This window comes from Acanthochromis polyacanthus, chromosome 5 (genome assembly GCF_021347895.1).
Source record: "Acanthochromis polyacanthus isolate Apoly-LR-REF ecotype Palm Island chromosome 5, KAUST_Apoly_ChrSc, whole genome shotgun sequence".
Classification (NCBI taxonomy): Eukaryota; Metazoa; Chordata; class Actinopteri; family Pomacentridae; genus Acanthochromis; species Acanthochromis polyacanthus.
In genome coordinates, this window is record NC_067117.1 from 27,542,275 (window position 1) to 27,566,377 (window position 24,103).

A 24,103-nucleotide genomic window follows, 5' to 3' on the forward strand; every position below is an offset into this window, starting at 1 on the left:
TGCATCACAGAAGAGAAAATCATGACTAAAAACACCCCACAGCGCGTCTTCTCCTATTCTGTTTTTAACAGGGGTCGCCCGCATGACCAAAATTTTAACTGTATTAGTCAGTGCTCATTGGGTAAATAGTGGCCTTCACTGTAAAATACAAAACAAAACTATGTCAATGTGAGATGTCCTAACTCTTACTGAATATAAATTTCAACTACCCTCTCTGTGGCCACCCCTTTGATAAATTTGTGGATGCGGACCTGCTGAGAGTTAGTTGCTGCTGCTTTAATATCCGGTTACGTAAACAGCGTAGCTTACGTCTTCCGGCCATAATGAATCTGGACCGCATCCAACGTACGTAATCTACGTAGCAGTGGAGCAGGACGGGAAAAGCACACTGTCACAGAAACACTGTCTAGAAAAGAGGCTTTTCTTTGTCAGTAGCTACTGTCAAACAGCCCGAGTTCAGCCCCGTTGGAGGGACAAACAGCTCCAGCAGCTGCTCGGTGACCTGCGTTGTTTCCCCATTAGAGTAGCAGGTGAGTTACGTCGGCTGTTTCTGGATAATGTCCGCTAAAACAGCTCCAAGTCGTTTGCTTCCACGTTTTTATCTTCAGCGTTGAAAAACGAGCAGGGTTTCAACAAAAAAGAGATGTAAACACACGTCTGTTAGCTCCACGTCCGCTCCAATGTTTCCTTCTGCTGTTGCGTCTTTGGAAATGAGCATTTGTTAGTGCGCATGCGCGACCAGTGAGGCTTTTTGATCCCTCCATGCTTACTGTGTCATTTCACCACTAATTTGTTGAAGTATTTCTAGAAAACTCTTATTACATTTTTGATCTTCATCATTTGTCTATTTCTATTTTGCTTCAAGTGAATGATTTGATCCATGATTTCTCTTTATTTTATTTCAATTATTTTTCATTAAATTGAGTTTTTTAACCGTATTTTATTGTTCATTTTATCTTCTTTTACCCTTTATTTATTCACTTATTTATGTATTCATTTTACTTATCTACTGTTACTACTATTATCATAATTTTAGCCTTATTTTTCTTTTATACCACTGATTCTTTCTCTTACTTGGATGTGGCCTTTCATTATTGTATCTGGTATTGTTGTACTAATTGTAATACTGATGTATTTAATTTTCTAAAACTATTCATTTTATAGTTAATTTTTATTATTTTTAAATGTTATTTTCTTTTGAACCTTTGTAATTTATTTGCTTATTCATGTATTTATTTGACTTGTTTATTACTACAGTTATTATCATTATAATTGTCATTATTAGACTTGTATTTATGATTTTAGCCTCTGTAATTTTTTTTATTCCACTTGTTTTTTCCCTTAATATTTTGTCTGGTGTTCTACTAGTAAGTTATTTAGATTTTTTTTTTACTTTATTTTATTCATTTTGTTCATTTTATCCTCCTTTACTATTTATTTACTTATTTACATGTTTATTTAATTTATTTACTCTTACAGTAATTATTATTAACATTTATAGTCTCGTGTTTTTTTTCCCTTTATTTTCTTCTATTATGTTTGTTCTTTCCCTTTCTTGAATGTGGCGTTTTAATATTTTATCTGGTGTGGTTGTACAAATCTATTCTGAGAATCTTTTACATGTTTTTACTGACTGGCCTTCTATTGTTCAGTGTTCTTCTTGAGTGTTCTTCTTTTCCTTTTGGCCATGTCTGTGAAGGACTATATACTTTGTAAAGATGCTATATAAACAAAGTTATTATTGTTATTATTTTGGTTCTGAGAGTTGCTGTAGATCATTTTATACAAATATGTGAATTTCATTGTCAGTTGGTAAATTTTCTCTTTTCTTTCTCCCCAGAAGAAAGTAGCAATGCCTGAAAAACATGTCTCACAAAGAAGATAATGAAGGGAAAAGGAGGTAAGAAGCACAAACAAGCAACATGACACTTCCAATAGTGTTTATTAAGCCACTGGGGAAATCACTTCATGTAAATGCAATGCAGCGGCTTCAGATTGAAAACCCCTTTTGATTTTTCTTCTTTCAGCCCTCACTTCACTGACTTGTATGCCAGCATCCCTCAAACATGTCTGCCCATTGTGTACCATCCAGACTACAACATCACCTTCATGGGCCTTGAAAAGCTCCATCCATTTGATGCGGGAAAGTGGGGGAAAGTCATCCACTTCTTGAAAGGTAAAAGAGAGTGGAGAAGCAAACAGGGAGGACATCTCCCTGAGCTGATGTATATGGAATGACTCGAATCAGATCATTCAGCCAAGGAGAAGCACAGAACAAAGAGGAGAAAGTGGAGGGGTGAGGTGTAGATGCTGGAGAGGGAAAAGGCAGAGCAATAGAGCACAGATAATTAGAGAAAAACTCCTCATGGGAGCCTGTGCAGGTACAGTAGATGAGGCCCAGCGTGGGTTTCAAGGCCAAGGGAAAACAGTCACCGGCTAACTGGCACAGCTTCACAGCGAGCTGTTGTCAGCTTTGCACCGAGAATCATCTTTGGTGTGGAAAGTGTCATGCGCAGCTTAATGAATTCACAAAACTTTCAGAAGTTAAGAGTGCAAATAGAGAACTGAGCGTGTGCTGACAGAGGGGAAACCTTGGATTTTCTAAATTTACCCTTGCAATAATTGGAGAAAAAGTGGATGATAGTGCAGGTTTAGCCGGCATATTTAGAGAATCATACAAAGGAACTAGTTGTGTAATAGATTTTAATGAGCCTTCGGTGTTTAAACTGTAAAGTTAGAAGCTGACTGTGGACCACTGTGTTTGAGTCGTCTCAGAAAATAACAACAATCCTGCAGTGGAACAGCTGACCACAGAATCCTAATACTGCAATAATGGCCTATTATGTGACACAAAAATTCAAAGCTTTACGCTGTGTGGCATTATAATCATGTTAATTCCTTTCATCGGCAGATGCTTTGAAACTCTTTCTTCCTGATTTTGCAAACTTTAAAGTTTGAAGTTTAATAATTTCCCATGTAAACACCAGAGATCCCTGGTTTCAGTTGGACTAGTGAATTTAAAACCACTGATTATTTATTCATGCCTCTGAAAATCTAAGACATTTAATACACAATTATATTTAAGAAATAATTTGCACTTGTTTCACTGTAGACCTTCCAGAATGTAAATTCTAAAACTTTTGAAATTATACTTTTCTGGATCTCACAACATCTAATTGCACATATTTGTTGCTTATTAGCTGTTTGTGATTTTGACTTTTGTGTTGATGTGATTCAGTTAGTTTTCACAGACGTCAGCGTCCACACACCAGGGGACTCTGCAGGAAGTGCTTAGAAATAATGTTGACATGGAGCGTGTGCTGTAAACGTTTAGTTGCCATGAGTGCATTGTGAAACATTGATGATGCGCTGCAGGTCAGTGCATGAAGCAGTCAGTCGTACAAAATCAATGTCATGATTTGTGACAATATCGACTGAGCTTAAAATAGAAGGATGTCCATGGTGTTGATTCTTGTGATTTTATTTATCTACCAAAATCCCTAATTTTCACTCTATATTTTGACCTAGTTCATGCCCTGGCATTATTCAACCATATCATTCTGTGAAACAAGGAATTAAAACTGCAATATCTTAGTGAGAGAATTGTGCATTTGAACAAATCTATAAGTGGAGGATTTGTATTGATCTGTCAGCCAGCCGTAATTGTGGGTTGAACGGACGGTCAGTGCTTGACTTGCTTGCATTCAAATTGTGACTGATAGAACTTGACAAATAATGGATGGTGATGCACTAATGCATTGACAGCTAAGTTATAAAGTTGTTGATATCTTGATAGCGTTCACATTTTTTAATGAGTAAAGGTTTTATTGTTAAATATGTGACTGAGAGATATTCTTTTCAGGATACTGTTCTTGTTTCTTATCAGTCTTGTATACAAAACATACAATACTGATGTCATCCCTCATGTATCACCTCCAGGAAGGTATTACATTGGTCACAAATTCAATCTGCAGCAGAACAACCAGCCCAGACATACACCCAGCACCTTGACAAACTGTACAAGTGTACCCATTTGCACTGCACAGGGTTTTAATTTGGCGAGGTGTTAATTCAAGTTTATGATAAGTTTGGAGGATGTAGTTTGCAGTGCTGCTGAAATGTAATGCATTATAGAGAGAGTTGTGTCTGTTATATAACCTTCTGTCATTGATATAAATGGATTGGGCGGAATAATGGAAACATCTGTCAGTTTAATGCAATAACGGTGCAAGAATGTAGCCTCCAGAATTAGGATGCAGTTGAAACTAAAACAGTTTCAGCCAAACCTGTATATTACAACCTTCATGAATTCAGGATTTGTTGTGTCGCTCTTGGGATGAGCGATTTTAAGCCGGGATTTTCCAGACAGATGTGTGTGTTTGATTCATGATGTATGTATTTTTTAAAGCCTAGCTTTGGTTCAATATTCATGGCAAAATTAATTTTGAAAAATGAAGAATTACCAGATGAGATACCATGAAAGGTATGACTGTCACACAAGGAGGGCGGCATGAAAGTGTAAAACCTTTGACAGAGCAGTTAAAAGCTTGGGTCAGGTGTACTGTATGACATATAATCGATATTTCAGCATTTGCAATTGTCTGAATGCATTGCTTCAAATTGCAACTTTGATTTGAAATTGATTAATTTTATAGCCCTACATTGGTCGTTCTGGTATTTAGCGTCTGCATGCAAACTAGTTTGGTAACTAATAACAATCAATTGACTACTGATCACTGGGTTCAGTGGTATTTTTCTGAAACACTCATTTATTGCTAAACTGAGGACATGAGATTGTTGCTTCGGTTCATCTCCATGAGGTAGGACGGCTAAACGTGTTACATGAAAGGACAGTTCAGAGCTTTTCACACTTCAGATTAGAAAATTTAGAATTTACAGCTTCTGATTTTTCTTACAACTTTTGTAAAAAAAATCTGTAAAAACTGCAGCTCTGGTATGAAGATAGGTTTCATTTTTCAAGTTTTCTCAAGCCTGTTTGACTGTGTCCCAGAGGAGCAGTTCATCACTGATGGGAGCATTGTGGAGGCCCGTGAAGCTACTGAGGAGGATCTGCTGGTGGTTCACACCAAACGTTACCTCAGCAGATTAAAGGTAGCTTTGTTTTTTCTCAGCACTTATACCTTTAGTGCATCTCTTAGTATGACAGCATGGTGCTTTCACTACAGTTCTTCATCTCTTCACATCCTTTTCCTCTGTCTCTCCTCTGTGTGTCACATGTTGCACTCAAAACCCGAGACATTTAAACTGATCTAACTCTTATTAAAGAAGAAAGTCACTGTATTCCACAATAGTATGAATGTGATCCAAACCAAACAGTTAGTTGTCTTGGATTTTCTCTGGTTAAAGCTCCATTTTCCTCATACTGTCATAATGCAGGAAGTGACATAAGAGATCGGAGAGGGCTCCTCACAATGCAGTTTGATTTTCCCATAAAGGAATTAGTCCTCAAGAAATTCAGTAATTAAAGGCATTATCAAAAGATGGTACCGCTCCCAACCCCATGAGTCAATACGAGTTTTTGTGCTTTTAATTTATCAGCCTGAGGCGTTTATTATGACCCACGTTTGCTTTCACGGAATTGAATTTACAAAACTGCAGTTATTTGTAGATCTCAGTAATACTGAGGTCTAAAGCTTTTCTAAAGCAACATCTGCTGCAGTTAAAGCAAAGCAGCTACCAGCAGTTCTGTCTTATTCAAAGACTTTGTATTTAATCACTCTTTCCTTACTGCTTGTGAAACCAAATCATGGAGGGCTCAAGAGAGGTCTCTCAGTGCTCTGATGTGGATCTTCATTACTCTGTACTGTCCTGTTCTCTTGTGAGAATCAAGGTTTAAACCTGAGCCCACTGGCAACATTATTATGTCATTATTTAGTCAGGTTTTCTGCATATTTAGACCTCCTGTTTTTCTTCCCATTATGTTACTCAACTGATGTCTTCTTGTGAATCATAGCTGCATCTAATTGTGTTCTGTTTCATTGCAGTGGTCTCTCGTGGTGGCAACAATCACAGAAATCCCACCTCTCCTGTTTTTACCTAATTTCCTGGTGCAGCGGAAGGTGTTGAGGCCTTTGCGGACGCAGACAGGAGGAACGATAATGGTAGGTGTCTGACAGCCGCATTTCCTCTTCATGTATCTTAGTGTTTTAGCTGATAGTATTTACATATTCTGCAGTTCATTTTATCGTCTACCCTCATTTGTCAAAGGAAGAGATCAACGTCCTGTAGTGTACCACCACCAAATATATGATCCAGTTCTGTTTCTGTTACACTCACTGAACAATACAAGTACGGCAGGTGCATCAAAGATCATATCTGCAGCCCTCAGCATCCAACCAACATTACATATGGCATTAGTTAGGGTGAAATGCAGACTGTGAAGGTCATTCCACAGAGCTGGCTGTTAATTTTTTACATTTTGACTTCTTTAAAAGAGAAACAGTTCTGTAATTACTAGACATTTGTCATATTTTTCTTGGTTGTCTGGCCATGGTATCAAAAACACTAAAATGAATACAGTATGACATAATTTAAGTGTGTGTGTGTGTGTGTGTGTGTGTGCAGAAAAGGCCAAATACAAAACACCTCTACAAATACAGAAGTCCAGTACTTGGACTACAGTGCTTGTAGTGATGGGTTGAGATCCAGAGAATTATATTTGCTGGACTGTTACCCACCATCCAGTTGTTTTTCTCTTCCAACAAACTTGGACAGGCGCTGTTCTTATGTTGTCAGTATCTTCAGATGACATTTAATACTAATGCAGCACAACAGACATACATGTTGTTCAGTTAACTTCATAAACTTTGCATTATGTTCACATTCAAGCTCTGTGTTTGACCATGAGGGAGTAACATAAAGGTCTTGTTAACAACAATTGATGCTAATGCAGCAGTTAATTGGAATAAAGGCATGTTTATTCCAGTTAATTAATTCCAATGGGCAATGTTTTATATCTACTTGTCATCAGTGACGTTTAGGCTCACTTTTGTGTTTTTGGCTTTTACATCTTCCGAACATTTTGATGCCACAGCTGTTGCCGTCGTTGTGTACGGTTACCATGGTTACAAGTGTTATTATTGTAAAAAGCTCCGTGTCCTTGTCCTTCTGCTTGGCAGTAATATAACAGACTACTCTCCTCAGTAAATCCAGTTAGTATTATCATCATTTCCAATATCTGGCTGAAATCTTCTGTTTCTCTTCACCTAGCATTAGCATTACTGAAACTAGGTGTGCTCTTAATTGAAGAAAAGCGCTTAATTCAGAGGATAATACATTTATATGTTCAATAAAGTACTGTGCACTGTATGTGTTTAGCTTGAGAAGAAACAACATTATTACGGTTATCCAACTGTTTTCTGAGGAGAACTTTTACTAGTAGAAGAAATTTCAGATGCAGATGACCAATTCCTTACATGTAAAATATGTCCTACTGACAGTAACGTTAATGTTACATGCACATCACCTGATAATGTTATATTGACTTAATTTTTTTTTTTATAACCACATTGATGTCATGTGTGGAGAGCTGTTTTGTTGTTGTTTCTCAATAGACTGGTGATGGATCAAATTAATCAGGGTTAGATCTTAACTTTTTTCTGCACTAGCCACCTGGGCTAGTAGCTTGCAAAATGCACTAGCCCGCAGAATGTTGCACTAGCCCGTTACTGGAAGCCCCCCCCCCTGTCGGACGTTATGGGGCGGAACGAATATTCGGATATTAGTCTTTAATAGGGCCCGAATATTCGGAGACCAGAAACCACTATTCGGGCCAGCCCGACTATGCTCATAACTAACTGACACAGCACTAAGGAACACCTGTTTCTCAATCTGAAAGTCACATGTATTTCAATTCTAAAAACCTAACAGATTTTGAGACTTCTTGAATCTCCATACTCACCAGGTTATGCTCCCTGCGCTCAGAATCACTGGCCATCTGGATAAGCCCATTAAAAGCTATGCTATCTTGCAAATTCACTGTAAATCTCCTCACTCACATTTCAAACAAACTTTTAAAACATGGCTGACATCACCCCACCTTACTGCCCTGCCATCTACCCTAAGTTACAGATTCTGTATAGTGGTGCCATCTTGTGGCAAATTAAGCACTTATGATGATACAACACAGTTACCTGTGTCAATGAACAATGACATCAACAATACATTACAATAGAAATAGAGTGAACTTAAAAAGTTTTGCACTAGCCAACACGGGCTAGTAGCAGAGATTTTGCATTAGCCCGTGGATATCTGCACTAGCCACGGGCTAGCGGGCTAGTGTTAAGATCTAACCCTGTTAATAGAACTTTTGTACTGCTAATATCAGATAGCATGACTTCAGTAACTGAACATACAGTAACTGAAGCACAACAGGTCAGCTTTTTCTGAATTAAAGATGTTTTTGGGGCAGCACAGGAAACTGTCATTAATCAGCAGCTGCAGCGTGACTCCACAGATGCTGCAGGCCACTGGATAGGTCTTTGTATTAAAACAGTAATTTGTTGTTTTGGGTTTTCTTTGTGACAGCAGTTGGTGTGTATATTCAAGACTCAGAGAAATAAGTGAAAAACAGCAGGGTGCTCCACAGCGCTTTTACTAACCTTACGTCTCCAGCAGTGGACAAACAGCATTCTCTGCCTGCCAGCACCAGTGAAACACATCATTATCCATAACTATGTACAAACGAAGGTCTTCTAAAGTTGTTTTATTTGAACTCTTTGTAAAATGAATGTCCTTGTCTGACCAAAATTGTCTCAGATTTTGTGCTGCAGTCTGTTAGTTCTCTGTCACTTTTGTTGTGCGGTGTTAATATTTAAGTTAATAAATCTAAAATGCAGCCAAAGGCTTACCTTTTTTGAAGATGAGCTACAAGATAACTTTAGCGTGTGTGCTGTAAGCCCTACAATGTCTGAGTGCTGTCAACAGTTTTTGGCAGAATCTTACAAGATAAGGTTGCCATTCTTATGTCAGTTGATTTTTCCCTTGTGTCTTACTGTGAATGTGAAAGAGTTAGTTTGATAAGGATCACATCAACGCTTTTGACAAATGGAGTGGGTGTTAGTTAGATCTTGTAGACTGAAATATTCCCATAGAAGGAAAGCAGTCAGACTTTTCTTGCCGCGGTGGAGTGAAATAAATTTCAAAGGGAGGCCTCTCATGTAGAAGTTCTTTAACTAATGTCCAAGGGCAGCCAAGTATTCGCCTTTGCAGTGTTAGAAGCATTTTTGAGGTATAATGACTTTCTTGATGTAAAAAGAGGAGTGGGCCAAGGATTGAGTTCTGAGTTACACCAATGGAGAGGATTTAAAGAAGACGAAGAGTCCCTCAGCACAGAATCTAGAACTTGTGGTGTTCGGCTTTACAGAAGGAAGACTTAAGTAGAGATGTCAAGGATGCAAAAGTTCTAAGGAGAAGGTTTTAGCAGATATCTGACTGCTTAGGATCTGGGAGTTTGTTCTGTGACTCGCCCTGGCTGTGTTTGCTTCATTTGTGTGATTGTGATTTGCATGTCCACCATTCCTGCAGGGAGACGAAGCAGAGATCTACGCACTCACACTGCCCCTCTATTGCACATTGAAAGCTCCAAGGAGATGTGTTTTCCAGTAAAATATTGTCCGGCAGTATGAGTATTGTTGTATACAAAAATCTACAATAGCATTTTTTTGTAACAGGGTTGTGTGATGCCTTTCTGTATCAGTACACTGTGTAGCACTAGGCTGAAGTTGAGTGGGTTGAGTTGTGGGTTACAATGAACTTGTCTTGTAAAGTCTTATGCTGGTTCGGACTACACGATGATTTGTTTAAAATGGTCACCATGTCACATTATGTGATGCTGGGAGGCAGATTTTTTTTTTAGCCTATTTTCGGCTTTATTTGATAGACAGGAAATGGGGGAGAAGAGTGTGGGAAAGACGTACAGCAAAGGGCCGTGAGCGGGAATCAAACCTGGGCCACTGCATCGAAGAACAGCCCCTATACATGGTTCGCCTGCTTAACCCATTGAGGCACCCAGGAGGCAAATTTAAACAATTTTTTTGACCAATAGTTGAAAACATTATCGGTCAATAATCAAAGTTAATCTTCAAAATGAATGCAGCACAGAGGACATTGTTTTGCTAACTGAGCTATTAAGAACCACGGACACATGACATTTGCCACAGATGCAGATTTATTGTGGTATATATTTGGCCATAGGAGCACCATCCTTGGATCTCTGCCACAAACGTCTTTGTCGTGGTGCCCAATAGCTAACTAAACTCACACAATGTTGATGTTTTTATTTGTAGCACTTTGAGATTTGTTTTCAAATGTAAAGTGCATTATAAATTAAAATAAATTTTATTACAATCCTCTCTCTGCTTACCAAAACAGAACTGCGTGTAGCTCGAGAAAACACAGAAAAGGAAAGGCAGTCTTCTATCTTGCTAAATAATCACCCATTCCACCTCACGCATGCCCCTTGTCTTCAGCCTTTTTGGTTAATTTTATTTTTCATCAGTTAAATTATTAATTATTTCCATAGCTCTTACAGGGTCAAACCTGGTAAAGAGACATTGTATGAAAGACTACTCATTTGTCACCAAGGAACAAGGATAAGCTGGAAAGAAGAGCGTTAACAAGGCAAACAATAATGTCAGACGTGCCATTATCAGGGTTCTCGCCAGGATGTTTTTTCAGCGTAACGGCAGGTCCTCCTGCACGCGCGTGCGCGCAATTGACGGGAACACGCATGCTCGCATGCGCAATAGACGGGAACGGGTCAATCGACAGGAAAGTACGGCTGAGCTGGGGAGACATAAATTAACCTAGATAGGCACCCAGTTGATAAAAACAAACGCACATGGCATTATCTGTCAAAATAACAGTGCAGCGGCCCTAATCACAGTGTTAACCCTTCCTGTTCGGCCCCCGACCGTGGTCAGGAAGCCCGGGGTTAACCCCCTTCACTTCATCAGCAGCCGTAGAGGCAAAGACACAGGAGCCCAGCCGTATCGAAGAACACTGCAGCCTTTATTGTCTATAAACAGTGGCTGAACCGCACAGTACCTCCAACCCAGCAACTACACACCTCTCCACCTCTACCGACTGCACCGACTGCCCGTCTCTCTCACTCGCTCTCCCACTCCCTCCCCCTCCCTCCCACACACACACGCTGCTCTCTCTCCCTCTCTCATGACGGAGCCACACACTCTCATAACAACAGCGTAATCTTTGAAATGCGCTGGCGTAGCGGTCCTAATCACAGCGTAATCTTTTAAACTGAGCATAACGGGCCGTTAAGACTGCGTAACGGCCCGTTAGACAGTGTAACGGGCTGTTATGACAGTGTAACGGCCGTTACGCTGAAATGCGCTGGCGAGAACCCTGCATTATAGGTTGTCCATTGTTTAGCCGATCTTCAGCTTTGCCATGTTGAGCACAGACAAGTGAGTTGTGCTCCTGTTGGTCATGTTTTGGATGTTGTTATACAAGAGTTTTATGCAGCACTGGTTGTTGTCCACTATCACACTTTGTATCAGATAAAATGATCAATTCTTGTTTAAACCACAAAGTAAAAAGTACTGAATTTTGCTCTATTAAAGTTAAATTTAAAGTCTAAGAGAGAATGCAAATGTTTTTTTCTTGTATTGTTAGTCTGAGTCTCACTAAAGAGAATGGGATCATTGTAATGGTGGAATGTGCTGCAGAAGGCTGTTTTTGTCGAGTGTTTGTCAGCACAATCAGACCAGTACAAACACTGTCCCGAGTGTGATTTCCTGCAGCTTAAAATCGCCCGTTGACAATGAACTTTAATGAATTCTATTTGTAGTGATCAGTCTACTTATCCATATTCTGCTACATATCGGGGCCAGATCACATCAATTTCATTCATTCTTTTATTAGAAAGCCTTATTCCTGAGAAATGCTGAGAAAATGAAATATGATAAATAATTCTAGGCCACATTGTTTCTGCTGGTGTTACGTTTTATATACATACTTTGGCTAGTACCCTTGTAAAGAAGGTTTTAAATTGCCTTCTTTGAGGTAATAAAAAGTCTTCAAATCTGACTTTGTCAACTCTGCAGAAATCTTCGGGTTAGTTTCCTCCCTCTGAACCCGCTGATTGATGTTGTCCTCTTTGTGCAGTTCACTTTGTTTTCAGTGGAGCATGAGGAGAAACTGGGATCCGTCTCTCTTAGTCTTGTTAATGAAAAAGGAGGAATAGAGAATAATAAATAAAAGGGATGCAAGCCTGTCTGCAGACTTAAATGTGCATGAACTGATCAGTATTATACAAACAAGGCATATTGTATGGTTTTCAGTGCATATCCTTAGTATAATTGCAAATTCTATCAGACCGGCCATCATGACAAATGTCCTTTGTCTCAAAGAGATTTATTCTGGTGCTTGATGGAGTTGTCCACGTGAAATTAGACGTCTGTAGTAAAATATGTCTGGTACTCTCTGTTACAGAGAGTCCTTATTTTCCCCAGAGTGCTGTGTTAGAGCTGTGGCCAGAGCTTGTGCATACATGCTAATGTGTGTTATTACTCATTTGTCAGAGAGCCATTTTGGCATTTACGCCCATTCTCCTCCTGTTTGCTTCCCTACACACTGGACTCCAGAAATATGTGGCACAGGAGCCCCTTTTTTCTTCCAAGAGAGAAATCTTGGGTTGCATTTAAAGGAGCAGCTGCTGCTCTGTGTGTAACGGCATTCTTCTAGTTAAAAAAAACCATTCATAATTTATTTTATTACATTTTGTCCATCAGTCCTTGAGAACAAAGTTGTTAGAAGGTTATGAGACTACATTCCCAAGAATACCCTTTCGTGGTGAAGTGCATTAGGTAAGCCTCCAGTGGTTTCTTAAGAGGATGAGCTGATGGAGCGACCAGCCCTAAATAATGTCTTCCTCATGCGTAGCCATGCACATCAGGATTAAAGTGATGAACATGTGAGACAAACGCTGCCTGTCTCTGCTTGTCTCAGGAGTAGATTTAACACACGGTGCAGCTATATGAGAGTCCCCTGAAGGAAAATGGGAATATGCCATTACACTCTACGCAATGTGTGCATCAGCATTTAGCTGCCTTTACATTTATAGTTCTTCCCTGGCAATGATTGAACTGCTCAAAGCGCGTCTCAGTTCATCAAAATTATATATTTAGAGCTAGAGTTTTTTTTTTTTTTAAATCCTGCCATGCAGCTGCATAGTGGACTAGTGGTTAGCACTTTCGCCTTGCAGCAAGAAGATCCCCGGTTCAAATCCCGGGGTGGACCTTAGATCTTTCTGCATGGAGTTTGCATGTTCTCCCTGTGCATGCATGGGTTTTCTCCGAGTACTCCAGCTTCCTCCCACAGTCCAAAAATATGCTGAGGTTAACTGGTTACTCTAAATTACCCGTAGGTGTGAATGTGAGTGTGATTGTTTGTCTGTATATGTAGCCCTGAGACAGACTGGTGACCTGTCCAGAGTGTCCCCTGCCTTCGCCCGAGTCAGCTGGGATAGGCTCCAGCACCCCCCCCCCCCCCCCCCCCCCCCCCCCGCGACCCTAGTGAGGATAAAGCGGTGTGTACAGAATGGATGGATGGATGAATCCTACCATGCCTTAGAATTGCTTAGATGTAGCCTGACTCACTGGTTGTAGATTGACCATGCATTTCACATGTTATACTGTTACCACTTTTTTTTCAAACTGCCCTTCATAAAGGTGAACAACAACAACAACTTTCAGACTAGCAACTTGCTACACTAAAAAACTTAAGTTTTGCAGAGGATTTGGATCATGCAGTAAGACAGCATGCCAGTTTATTTTGGTGAAGTAGCCAGTTTAATGACAGTGCTCGTCTTCCTGTGTCCAAATGTTCCACCAAAAATAGTTCCCCTCATCACTGTCTTGGGTGAACATGGTTGCCCCTTCCTTAACCGAGCTCCGCCTAAAACGACTGTGATTGATTTTAAGAAATACAAACAAGGTAGACCATCCTGTACTGCAGAATGAGCTGGCTATGAGAGACTAGCTGTGCACTTTCGCAGCCTTTACCATGCACGGTGTTCTACTAACTCTCCACTCTCTACTGTTTGGAAAAGACCCCTTAACCTTTACACCAGTCTCTTGCAGCTCAAGCATGTGTGCACACCCATATTGACCCTAATCAGCTTGGCTTCATTTGTTTGTTCCAGGACACTATGACTTAAATTACAAACCTGCCACTTTTTAAATACACACCACCAATGAGATGTCAGCAGACTGCCGAGATTCTCAAGGGGAAAGATGAAACCCCTAAAGGGAAATAAGAAAATGAAAAAATGTCCCCACATTTCCTTTTAACCCAAAAGTGCTCAAAGACGTCCCATAGTTATGATTATAAGATGTGGCCTGTATGTACATTTAACAATGCATGTGCCCTACAGGACAAGAGGTCAGCTTTACAAAGAGGAAAAAGTAGCTGAAGCTGTTGTTTAGTGAAGTATGTGACCTGCACAAAAAGCAGCATTTGAATGTATAGCCTTGAGACACATTTCTAATTTTCTTAAGTTTTTTTTTCTCCTCAATAAACATGAATCAGTTTGTTGTGACTGCAAAAGCTATTTGATGATTGTTGTTGCATTTTGTAGTTTATGTCTACAAGATCATATTTATTTCATAAATTAAAATGCTGTTAATTCAGAAAGGGTCAGATTGAGGCATTTTTTCTGTTGATGTTAAAAGCTGAAGTGAAATATTGCTTTTTCCACAGGCAGGAAAACTGGCCGTTGACCGAGGATGGGCCATAAATGTAGGTAAGTGAGTTTCCAGCACAAGCACTCCAATAGGAAAGGAAATCCAAAGAAAAGATCTCTTCTGTGGTCAGTCTGTGTGTTCTCAACATACTGAGCTTAATTTAATATCAGCTGTCATCAGGTTCATGGAGATCCATAACATCAGGCTTGTAACAGGATTTCTGTATTTTATTGACATTTTACAGAAATGTCTTGTGGCTGGAGTTGGACTCCTCCAGATCTTTGTTTTTCTTTGTTAGTTCCCACAAAGTAGCTGAATCTTCTCTGCATTGTGGGCGTCTTTTTCTTTTTCTTTTGTAGAAATTTCTACTTCTAAAGTTCTTATTGATGATCTGCGTTCAAATTAAAACTCCCAGACCAGTCCAAAGCTGTGTCTGTCCTTTTCACAAATAAATATTGATGGACACACTGTTTTGGTCAAAATATTGTACACTAGCTAACCAGAGCTTTGCTTTCATTAAAGGTGCCTTTTACTAACAGGGCTAAAGGGGTATATGCTGAATCTTGAGATATGGGACACCACATCCTACAGAGAAATGTCTTATGTGTGATCCAAAATAAATACATGAATGGTAATAAAACCAGTTGAAAAATGGCACATAATGAAAGTTTTTATCGGCATGGCATTCATTTCCTGTTTTGGAAACGTAGTTCAGCAGAATTTCTTAAAATGCTTAAAATACAAATATTAGATGCTTGATAACTTTGAATTTTTGTTGCATTTTTAAAATTTCCACAAAAAAGAAGCTTTTTGGGTTAAGATAAGATAAGATAGACTTTATTGATCTCACAAAGGGATAATTTACCGTTACAGATCTCTTAGGAACAAACAGAGGGGTGCAAAAAGTCACGAAAGGTGCAAGTACAAGATAACTCTTATATACATGGGTTGTTAGACTTATGTCTAAAAATACATCCATTTAAAAAAATGTAGTAATACGAAATTAAAAATCCAACTTGACACGTTTTGTCCCATATGTCAAGATTGGTGACCTACACATGATAGTCCAATCTTAGCCTTTTTTGGGGTGCAGCAACACACTTACTCCTCATTGGTCAGGGTTAGTAAGATCTAAAAGTAATGTTTAAAATCTCAGCATCCCTCATGCTTTATGTTTTTCCAGGGTAATACAGCTTTTTTGTAAACCTCATCTAAGCCTAGTTATTTGAGTTACTTTCAGAAAATTAATCATGCTTCTGCTAATAAGGATTTTAAAGGAATATCAGCTGTAATACACTGACATTTTATGCCTTTCAGATGTCCTTGTATATGTAGGGTGCAGTTTGACTGTGTGGTCACATTCAGTGTTTCATTCATGCCACCTTTGTTAAAAAAAAAAAAAAAAAAGTCATTTCCAAGCAGCATTCTTTTCTTAAAAATATGCAGGTTATCCAAACATACCCCCACAAACATTAGAGACTCAGGAAGCTATTCAGTTTTTAAAACCAATAACCCAAAATTGTCACCACCAATGATACCACCAATACCTTTTATTAATTGTTTTTACAGATGTTATTTATTAGCTCAGACTTTGAAGTTTTGTATGGCTTTATCTAGTGTATTGTTCTGTTGTCGTTCTCATTTTCTAACTCTGGTGCAATTACTTTTAAATGTGTGCTGCCCCTGTAAATAAATGAATAAACTAGACCAGACTAAACATTATGAGATAGAGTAGAAGGAGTTTCCAGCGCACAGCACAGACTGCAGAGAACATCATCGAAGCCCCCCTGTCCTCCATCCAGGATCTGTACTCCGCTAGAACCAGGAAGGGGGTAGGGAACATCATCAAAGACCCCACTCACCCCGTACATGAACTGTTTTCCACCCTCCCCTCTGGCAGGCGCTGCAGAGCTCTGTTCACAAAAACCGCCAGACACAAAAACAGTTTCTTCCCTACTGCCATCACCCTGATAAACAGCTGAGCCATTCCTACTCACCTGTACAACAGACAGCATTCCAGTGAACATGTACAGTATTTTTTTGCACCATGTACAGTATCCTCTGCTTTTTGCACTGCATCATGCAAGTATCATTTGCACTACTGTATTTATAGCAATTGTCACTTTTGCACTTCTGTCTTTATATAGTCCTTTCTAGCTGTAAATTTCTCTATATACTGAGTTATATTTAATTTTATTACTACTATTTTTTCCTCCCTGTTCCTCTTTCTATAGTTTCTTTATTTTTTATTATCCTCTTCCATACTCACCATATTGGTGGCATCAACAGCCGAAAATAAATTCCTTGTATGTTGTATACGTATTTGGCCATCAACTGATTCTGATTCTAAAGACCACCCTGCCTAATAGTCTGTTATTCCTTTGTGTGGCAACAAAGCACATCCATCCGACATAGTCATGAACTCCACAAGACCTCTGGAGCTGGTGTGTGATATCTGGCGCCAAGACAATAGCAGCAGATCCTTTAAGTCTTATAAATCAAGAGTTTCAGTTGCCATGGATAACACTTGTCCTAGGATGTCCTCCAACAGCCAGTTTGTGATTCACATCTGTAAACCCCACAGAACTTGGCATTTTGGAGATGATCTGACTCAGTCATGTGGCTCCAATAACTGGTCAAAGTTGCTCAGGTCTTTGCTGTTTCCCATTTCCTCCCACATCCAACATGCTGACCTGCTCACCATCCACTTTAGGGTAATTTTTGTGACACAATCAATGTAATTTGCTCCATCTGTGAGTGACCATAATTTTGTGTCACACCTGTGTATATAAATGTAGGTTGAAGACACGTGGTTGTATTCAGTGATCTGCTATTCCATCAATGCTAGAACACTTTAGCTTGAATTTCAAAGTCTGCTGCGAGGCTGGGTTTTTTTTTTTTCAGATCCCAGCGCGACACACAGCTTCACACGTCAGTCTCAGAACAGTTTTGACAGTTGTCAGGTATCAGCATGATCCCTTCATTCTCAAAGCAACAAGGCAAAGATCTAAGGCTCTAATGTATGCTGTCATGCTGCTACAACCTGCATCGCCTCCTCAAAACTGAACTGCTGCCTTTATGCTATTCCCGTTTCTCAATCAGAAAACATATCCTTATCTTGCGAAAACCACCCTATGCTGATGTTGTTTCCCTAAATCTCTTTCTGTGCATTTGCAACTCAAGAGCTGATTATCATCCTGATTTACCAGGTTCAGTACACAACGGATAGAAGTGTCAGTTTCCACCAGAACACAAGTGTCCTTGGACTTATGGATTCTTAGGGGTTTAACTTCTCCGTGGAAGTCTTGGCGGAGCATACTAATATGTATAATAAATGTTGATAGCATCTTTGCTTGAAGGCAGGTGGGATGTTGCTGTAGCATTTCCTTTGTGACTCGCTGCCATCAGTGACCGGGCTGATTGAGTACGAGGTGTTTGGCTGAAAAGCCGGGGTCATCGTTTATTTTTGTGCCAAGCGAACAAAACGGCCGCATCAGACTTTTACTTTGTACCTCCTGCTTGCTCAGCTACTTCACACCTTGTGTTGATGAATCAGGGGGAAAGATTGTTCTGCATCAATAAACACGATTTTAATAAAGATATAAAAGGCTATTCAAATGTGTCTGACATCAGCGTATTGAGGATGTCGACACTGCGAGGATGTGCAAGTTTTGTAAAAGACTGTTTTTGGAAACCAGACAATAAATGATAATCATATTTCACCCGTTACCTTGCTGGCCTTTATTAATATTCTACTCTACACTGTAGTTTAAAGAGCTTGAGAAGGGCAGAGGAGAGTTTAACTCTTAACCTGAATGAATGGTTATTATCCCAATTATAAAGTGTTCTTCCCTGTGAACTGCTGCTCTTCAAGCATTTTAGTACCAATTGAATAGTCCCACTCTGGCATCAATACAATCATTGTTCTACTACAAGGGAAAAGTGCCCATTTTTATAAGCTACAATAAATTCAATAACAGCTTATTTTAAATTGCCAATTACGACCGTTTTGAATAATAGACTTCTCAGAAGTGCAGTGACCTGCTCGCCTTGTCTAATGGCCCAGACACCGATCCAGTAAATTTTCTGTTTCCCAGGAGGAGGCTTCCACCACTGCTCCAGCGACAAGGGAGGGGGCTTCTGTGCTTACGCCGACATCACTCTGACCATCAAGGTAAGAGGGACTCCAGCTCTGGTTGTGTCTACATGCACTTTTGGCCATTTTCAGTTGGAAGTCATTGTTTGATTCAGTATGTTGTTGGTGCAGAGGTAGAGATGCAGTCTTCTAAATAATTGTGGTAACTGCCCACTTCACTTCAAATCACACTGTCAGGTGTTATTAATCAGTTTAGATACCAGCATTACTGAGTCCACACATAGTACTGGTATCCATCCGTCTCACTCTCCATACATATGAACGGCACATACATAATTTACTGATATGGCTCTTACAGATTTTATGATACAAAGAGCAATTGTTAGTCGTCAAGATTGACAGTAACTCTATTAAGTAGAATATTTTTTTAAACACTGACATTTACGTTTGCCACAAAATCAGACTACAGTGGAGAAACATTAAACAGCAGGTTACACAAAATAATAGCTTCATAAAAAACTAAACAGCTCCAGCTCCCATCTGTTGAGAGATCCGCTCAGCTGGTTCAATCCAGAAAGCAAATACACCTGTAGCTTCAGCTCATTAGACAGTGAGAGGTTCCACCTCATGGTGCAAATAGGTATTACAGCAAATCTGCAGAACATTTCTTCACACTCCGACTGCACATCCCCTGTCTTTGGCATAATTTAGTCTGTTTTAGATCAGAAACAGCAATTTACCAGTTACTGATGAATCATTAAAGGGGCACTGTGAGTCTTCAGACAAATAATTTAAATGTTTGCAAGCAGGATGCTTTTATTATCAGACAGAGTTATCTACCTTGTTTTCTCCACAGATGAGGTTTTACTAGATGATTGGACATTTCTGTGTTTTAATCTAAATGTTATTCCATCTTTGAAGTAAAGCTTTTTCTTTGGAATGCCTCATTGAGAATCTAAACAGTGAATGTCTCCTCAGAGAGAAACCAAATATTTTCTTCTTCGCCTCTCAGTTTCTGTTTGAGAGAGTGGAAGGCATCTCCAGGGCTACCATCATCGATCTGGATGCTCATCAGGTGAGCCGATGCAGTTGATTCTTTTCACGTCAATGTGCAGCGCTGCTTAGGAGCTGACATTGATGACAAGATAACAACCTTTTACCACCACACCAGTCAATGCGGCTCCCTGTGGCCAAAATTGGCCCTTACTGTCATATTCACTGGAATGTATCTAAAAACATCTTGACTGGCAAACAGCTGGGTGCATACAGGCTTTGGATAATATTGGACTATCTCCAGGATATTTGTCATCTGTTTGTGTGTTTGAGCATGTTGACACTGTAATGTGTGTGCTTGACATGTGTTTTTAATTTTGTTATGTTAAGCGCTTTATATCTCTGTGTGTTTGAAGAAAGAAAAGTGACATAAATGTGATGCACCGCCACTGTGTGCTTTGTTATTACATTCTTCTATGACCCGTAGAATCATCCGCTTTTTAAAATATATTATCAAACTGAAAGGCAACTTCTGGTTTGTTTCAACTTGCCCAAATTTCAGTTAATGTGGCTGTTAAGGTTCTGCAGGTCATACTAATTTTGCACTCTCCATCACCGTTGTAAAGATTCATGGAAGTAAGGAATTGCCTGAAACAGCATGTGAACAGAACATATTGGTGCCTCCCTGAAGCTTTCCAACAATTGGATTTACTGGTTATTTAATTTGCTACGACCTCTCCTGCATGTCCGTTTTCACATAAATATAAACAAATGGAGAGCGCAGATGAATATGGGGGCTGATTAGAACAGCCAACACAGTGTTCCAGATGGAGATCGCTAATGCAGTTAGCAAAGCGGCCATTCCAAAATTTCTGTGTTCATTTCTGTGTTTGCTATCAGTCAGACAAAAATACAAACATTTAAGTGAGTCAAGAAAAAAAATATTATTTGGAATAATGAAATGTTTTTATGCACTGTTTTGTGTGACTCTTTGTTTTCTCTAATCTTGGATAGACAGGTGTTGAAACTGCAAAGTTAGCACGAGCAATAGAGCTAAATAACAGGAAATACACATAGTCTGCTGTGTGGAGGTTGGTTGTGAATCCAGATGGAGAATAGAGAGTTGTGGTAGTAAAAGGTGAATTTTTTTAAACAATTACTCTTAAAGGAGAGCAGTGGCTGCTCAGAGTTGGCTGGAGATGATCACCTGAAGAAGATGAGGTGTGTCTGAAGAGGGAGTGTACGCTGAGCACGAGGAATGTTGGAGTAGCTGCTTTATTTAAACAGTGAAAAGCAGGTTGGACGTTAAGCGTAAGATTGAGTTTAAGCTTCGTAATATTGGGATTGATTGCTTTTTCTATATCACATGGTCCTCTGTATCTTGGAGCTAGTCTGCAAGAGTCTGTGGGACGTGAGAGGTCTCTGGTCGAGAGCTGAACCTTCTAGGGGCTGGAGTTTGGTGACGGTCGGATGAGGGCCTACAAGACTGGGAGGGCATTTGTGAGACCGAATGGGATGATATTGATACTCAAAGTGACCCAGAGGTGTGTTGAATGCGGCCCCACTTGTTTCCCTCCCTGATCCGAATGAGGCTCTAGGCATTTCTGAAATCCAACTTGATGAAGATGGAGGCCTGTTGAAGCAAACTCCCAAACTTTCTGTCTTCTTGTATTATCTACAAAACATTGTACATTTGACTCTCAGCTGCAAGCAACCGAGAAGACACTGTTACTTAGAGTTGAGTTTGGTAACTTGATTGACTCGATAAGTGACGAGAGGAAAAACAGTTGCTGTGTTTACGTTGTGCAGTATGTGCTGTCTCTGCACTGCATGTCTTGTTTAGTAGGTCACCATTAGTGGACTGAGCTCTCCCCAGCTGTAGAAAACAATGACTCAACCATTTTTAAGTCTGATTATCATATTTTAGTCTTACGCTGTGTTTCCAGCGTAATGATTTGTATGCACCACCAATTAGCCTTGAGAACTGTGTTAACATTGATGATGTCTCAAGATTGCTGAGGACCGTGGCTGTATTCCAGGAACAGAGCTTTATTTATTTTGAGCTCTGGTTTATTGGTAATGATGCTCCTTTACCTATTGACACAAGCAGGGGATCAATACAAATGTTGAGTGAATAATTCATGAAGAAGAACAAAGGAGCAAATCTGCATGAAGACCCTCTCAGCAGATAATTGGGCAAGGAGGAAATATCGGGAATATGCAGTAAAATCCTAATTACAACCCTGAAACATGACACATAAAGTTCTCTCGTCCTCATATAAAGTGAGATTGTGGCCCAGACAGCTGGGTTGCTTATTCACCCAGTCAACAACTCAACGGTAATGATTTTAGTTTGAGTTCATAACAAGCTTGAGTGTGAGAACCGTGAAGACAGATCACTATCTGTCTATTAAGAGCTGTTTAGTGTGAGCTGTGTGTGTTTGTTATACTGAGCCCTGGGGATGTTTTTATGAGTCCAAATGCATTTTAAAGACCATTCATTGTTTAATGTATCATCAAATAAAGACAATAAGTGATTGTTGACCTTTTTACTGGCACTGACTGAGCAATACAATTACCCCTACCCCTTTAACTGATGGGGTAAATACTTACATTAATGACTGAAAACCAGAATTTGATTTTAGTGGTTAAACTTTATTTACCTTTTACTATTTCTAGAAATTTTTGAAATGCAGGCCACTGAATTTGCTTCAGTTTCTTGAAAAGGGACACCTCACCTCTAAAAGATTTCTTCAGTTCAGAAATTATACAAAACATGTCTTAGTTTTCAGATTTAAATGCTGGGTTTTTTCCAATAGGCATTCTAAGCACCTCTTGGCTGCTTTTCCTTCACTCTGCAGTTGAACTCATCCCAAACCATCTCAGCTGGATGCAAATGGGTGGTTGTGGTGACTAGGTCATGTGATGCAGCACTCCATCACTCTGGTTCTTGCTCAAACTGTCCTTGTAGACATTGAGTGTGTTTAGGATTATTGTAATGCTAAAAAACTAATGCTGGTCCTGCTGAGCTCAGACTAGATTTGATGTAGCTGCTGGATGTTGTGGCAGCCATGCTGGTTACCTTCAATTCTGAATACATGTCCAACAGTGTCACCAGCAGATTTCCACTGGTCTAATGTCCATTCTTTGTGTTTGTGGATTATAACAATTCTTTTCTTCTTGGTCTCCCACAGTAGTGGTTTCTTTGCAAAAGCTTTTCCATGCCGGGTCCGATTCACCAGTCTAACCAGTCAGTTCATGACTCGCCCATGGTTTTGGCTGTTCCTGAAATTTTCTGGACTGACTGACCTTCATGTCCCGAAGTAACCATGGAATGTTGTTTTATCATTTAGTCGAGGAGTTCGCTTTGTCCAAAGTTAAAGGAAAACAAAGAAGTTGTTGGGGAAACAAAACAAATGAAGATGTTTTTTTAATACAGCACGATGCACACAAACATGATGTGTTTGATGAAAATGAGGGTGAATTATATGCCACTGGCCACCACAAACACCAGAAATCAACCCAACTGAAGACCTTTGAGAAATTATAAAGTGATATGTTATCAAAAGCAGCCAAATTTTTTAAATGTAATCTGGAGGCATATCATCATTGTTATTCTCCATTAGAATTATCATCAAGTAATCAATTCATTGATCCTGTTCATGTAGCAAAACAATCTGCCAGGAATGTGGGATGTTTTTCATTGGCTGAACTTGTGCCCTTCTACACTCAACAAAAATATAAATGCAACACTTTTGTTTTTGCTCCCATTTTTTATGAGATGAACTCAAAGATCTAAAACTTTTTCCACATACACAATATCACCATTTCTCTCAAATATTGTTGACAAATCTGTCTAAATCTGTGATAGTGAGCGCTTCTCCTTTGCTGAGATAATCCATCCCACCTCACAGGTGTGCCATATCAAGATGCTGATTAGACACCATGATTAGTGCACAGGTGTGCCTTCGACTGCCCACAATAAAAGGACACTCTGAAAGGTGCAGTTTTATCACAGCACAATGCCACAGATGTGGCAAGATTTGAGGGAGCGTGCAATTGGCATGCTGACAGCAGGAATGTCAACCAGAGCTGTTGCTGGTGTATTGAATGTTCATTTATCTACCATAAGCCGTCTCTAAAGGTATGGGCAGGTGTCTGTTATAGACCAAGAACACAGGTGCATTTTATTGATGGCATTTTGAATGCACAGAGATACCATGACGAGATCCTGAGGCCCATTGTTGTGCCATACATCCAAGAACATCACCTCATGTTGCAGCAGGAT

The 24,103-nt window shown here is 39.6% G+C and overlaps 1 protein-coding gene across 3 annotated transcripts in view; it reads left to right on the plus strand.

Annotated features, from left to right (window-relative positions):
- Nucleotides 1-334: 334 nt before the first annotated feature.
- hdac11 (histone deacetylase 11) overlaps nt 335-24,103 on the plus strand; it is a 36,658-nt gene continuing 12,889 nt past the window's right edge. Inside the window, exons 1-8 of one of the 3 annotated variants that reach the window (XM_022203000.2) lie at nt 336-530; nt 1,841-1,900; nt 2,028-2,176; nt 5,012-5,112; nt 6,006-6,122; nt 14,743-14,785; nt 18,824-18,900; nt 19,835-19,897. In XM_022203000.2, coding sequence (XP_022058692.1) covers nt 1,866-1,900; nt 2,028-2,176; nt 5,012-5,112; nt 6,006-6,122; nt 14,743-14,785; nt 18,824-18,900; nt 19,835-19,897 — 585 coding nt within the window. In that variant the 5' untranslated portion in view covers nt 336-530; nt 1,841-1,865. Of the gene's footprint in view, nt 531-1,840; nt 1,901-2,027; nt 2,177-5,011; nt 5,113-6,005; nt 6,123-14,742; nt 14,786-18,823; nt 18,901-19,834; nt 19,898-24,103 lie in introns of all 3 variants that reach the window. The other 2 variants (XM_022203001.2, XM_051948510.1) reach the window with 2 other exon arrangements.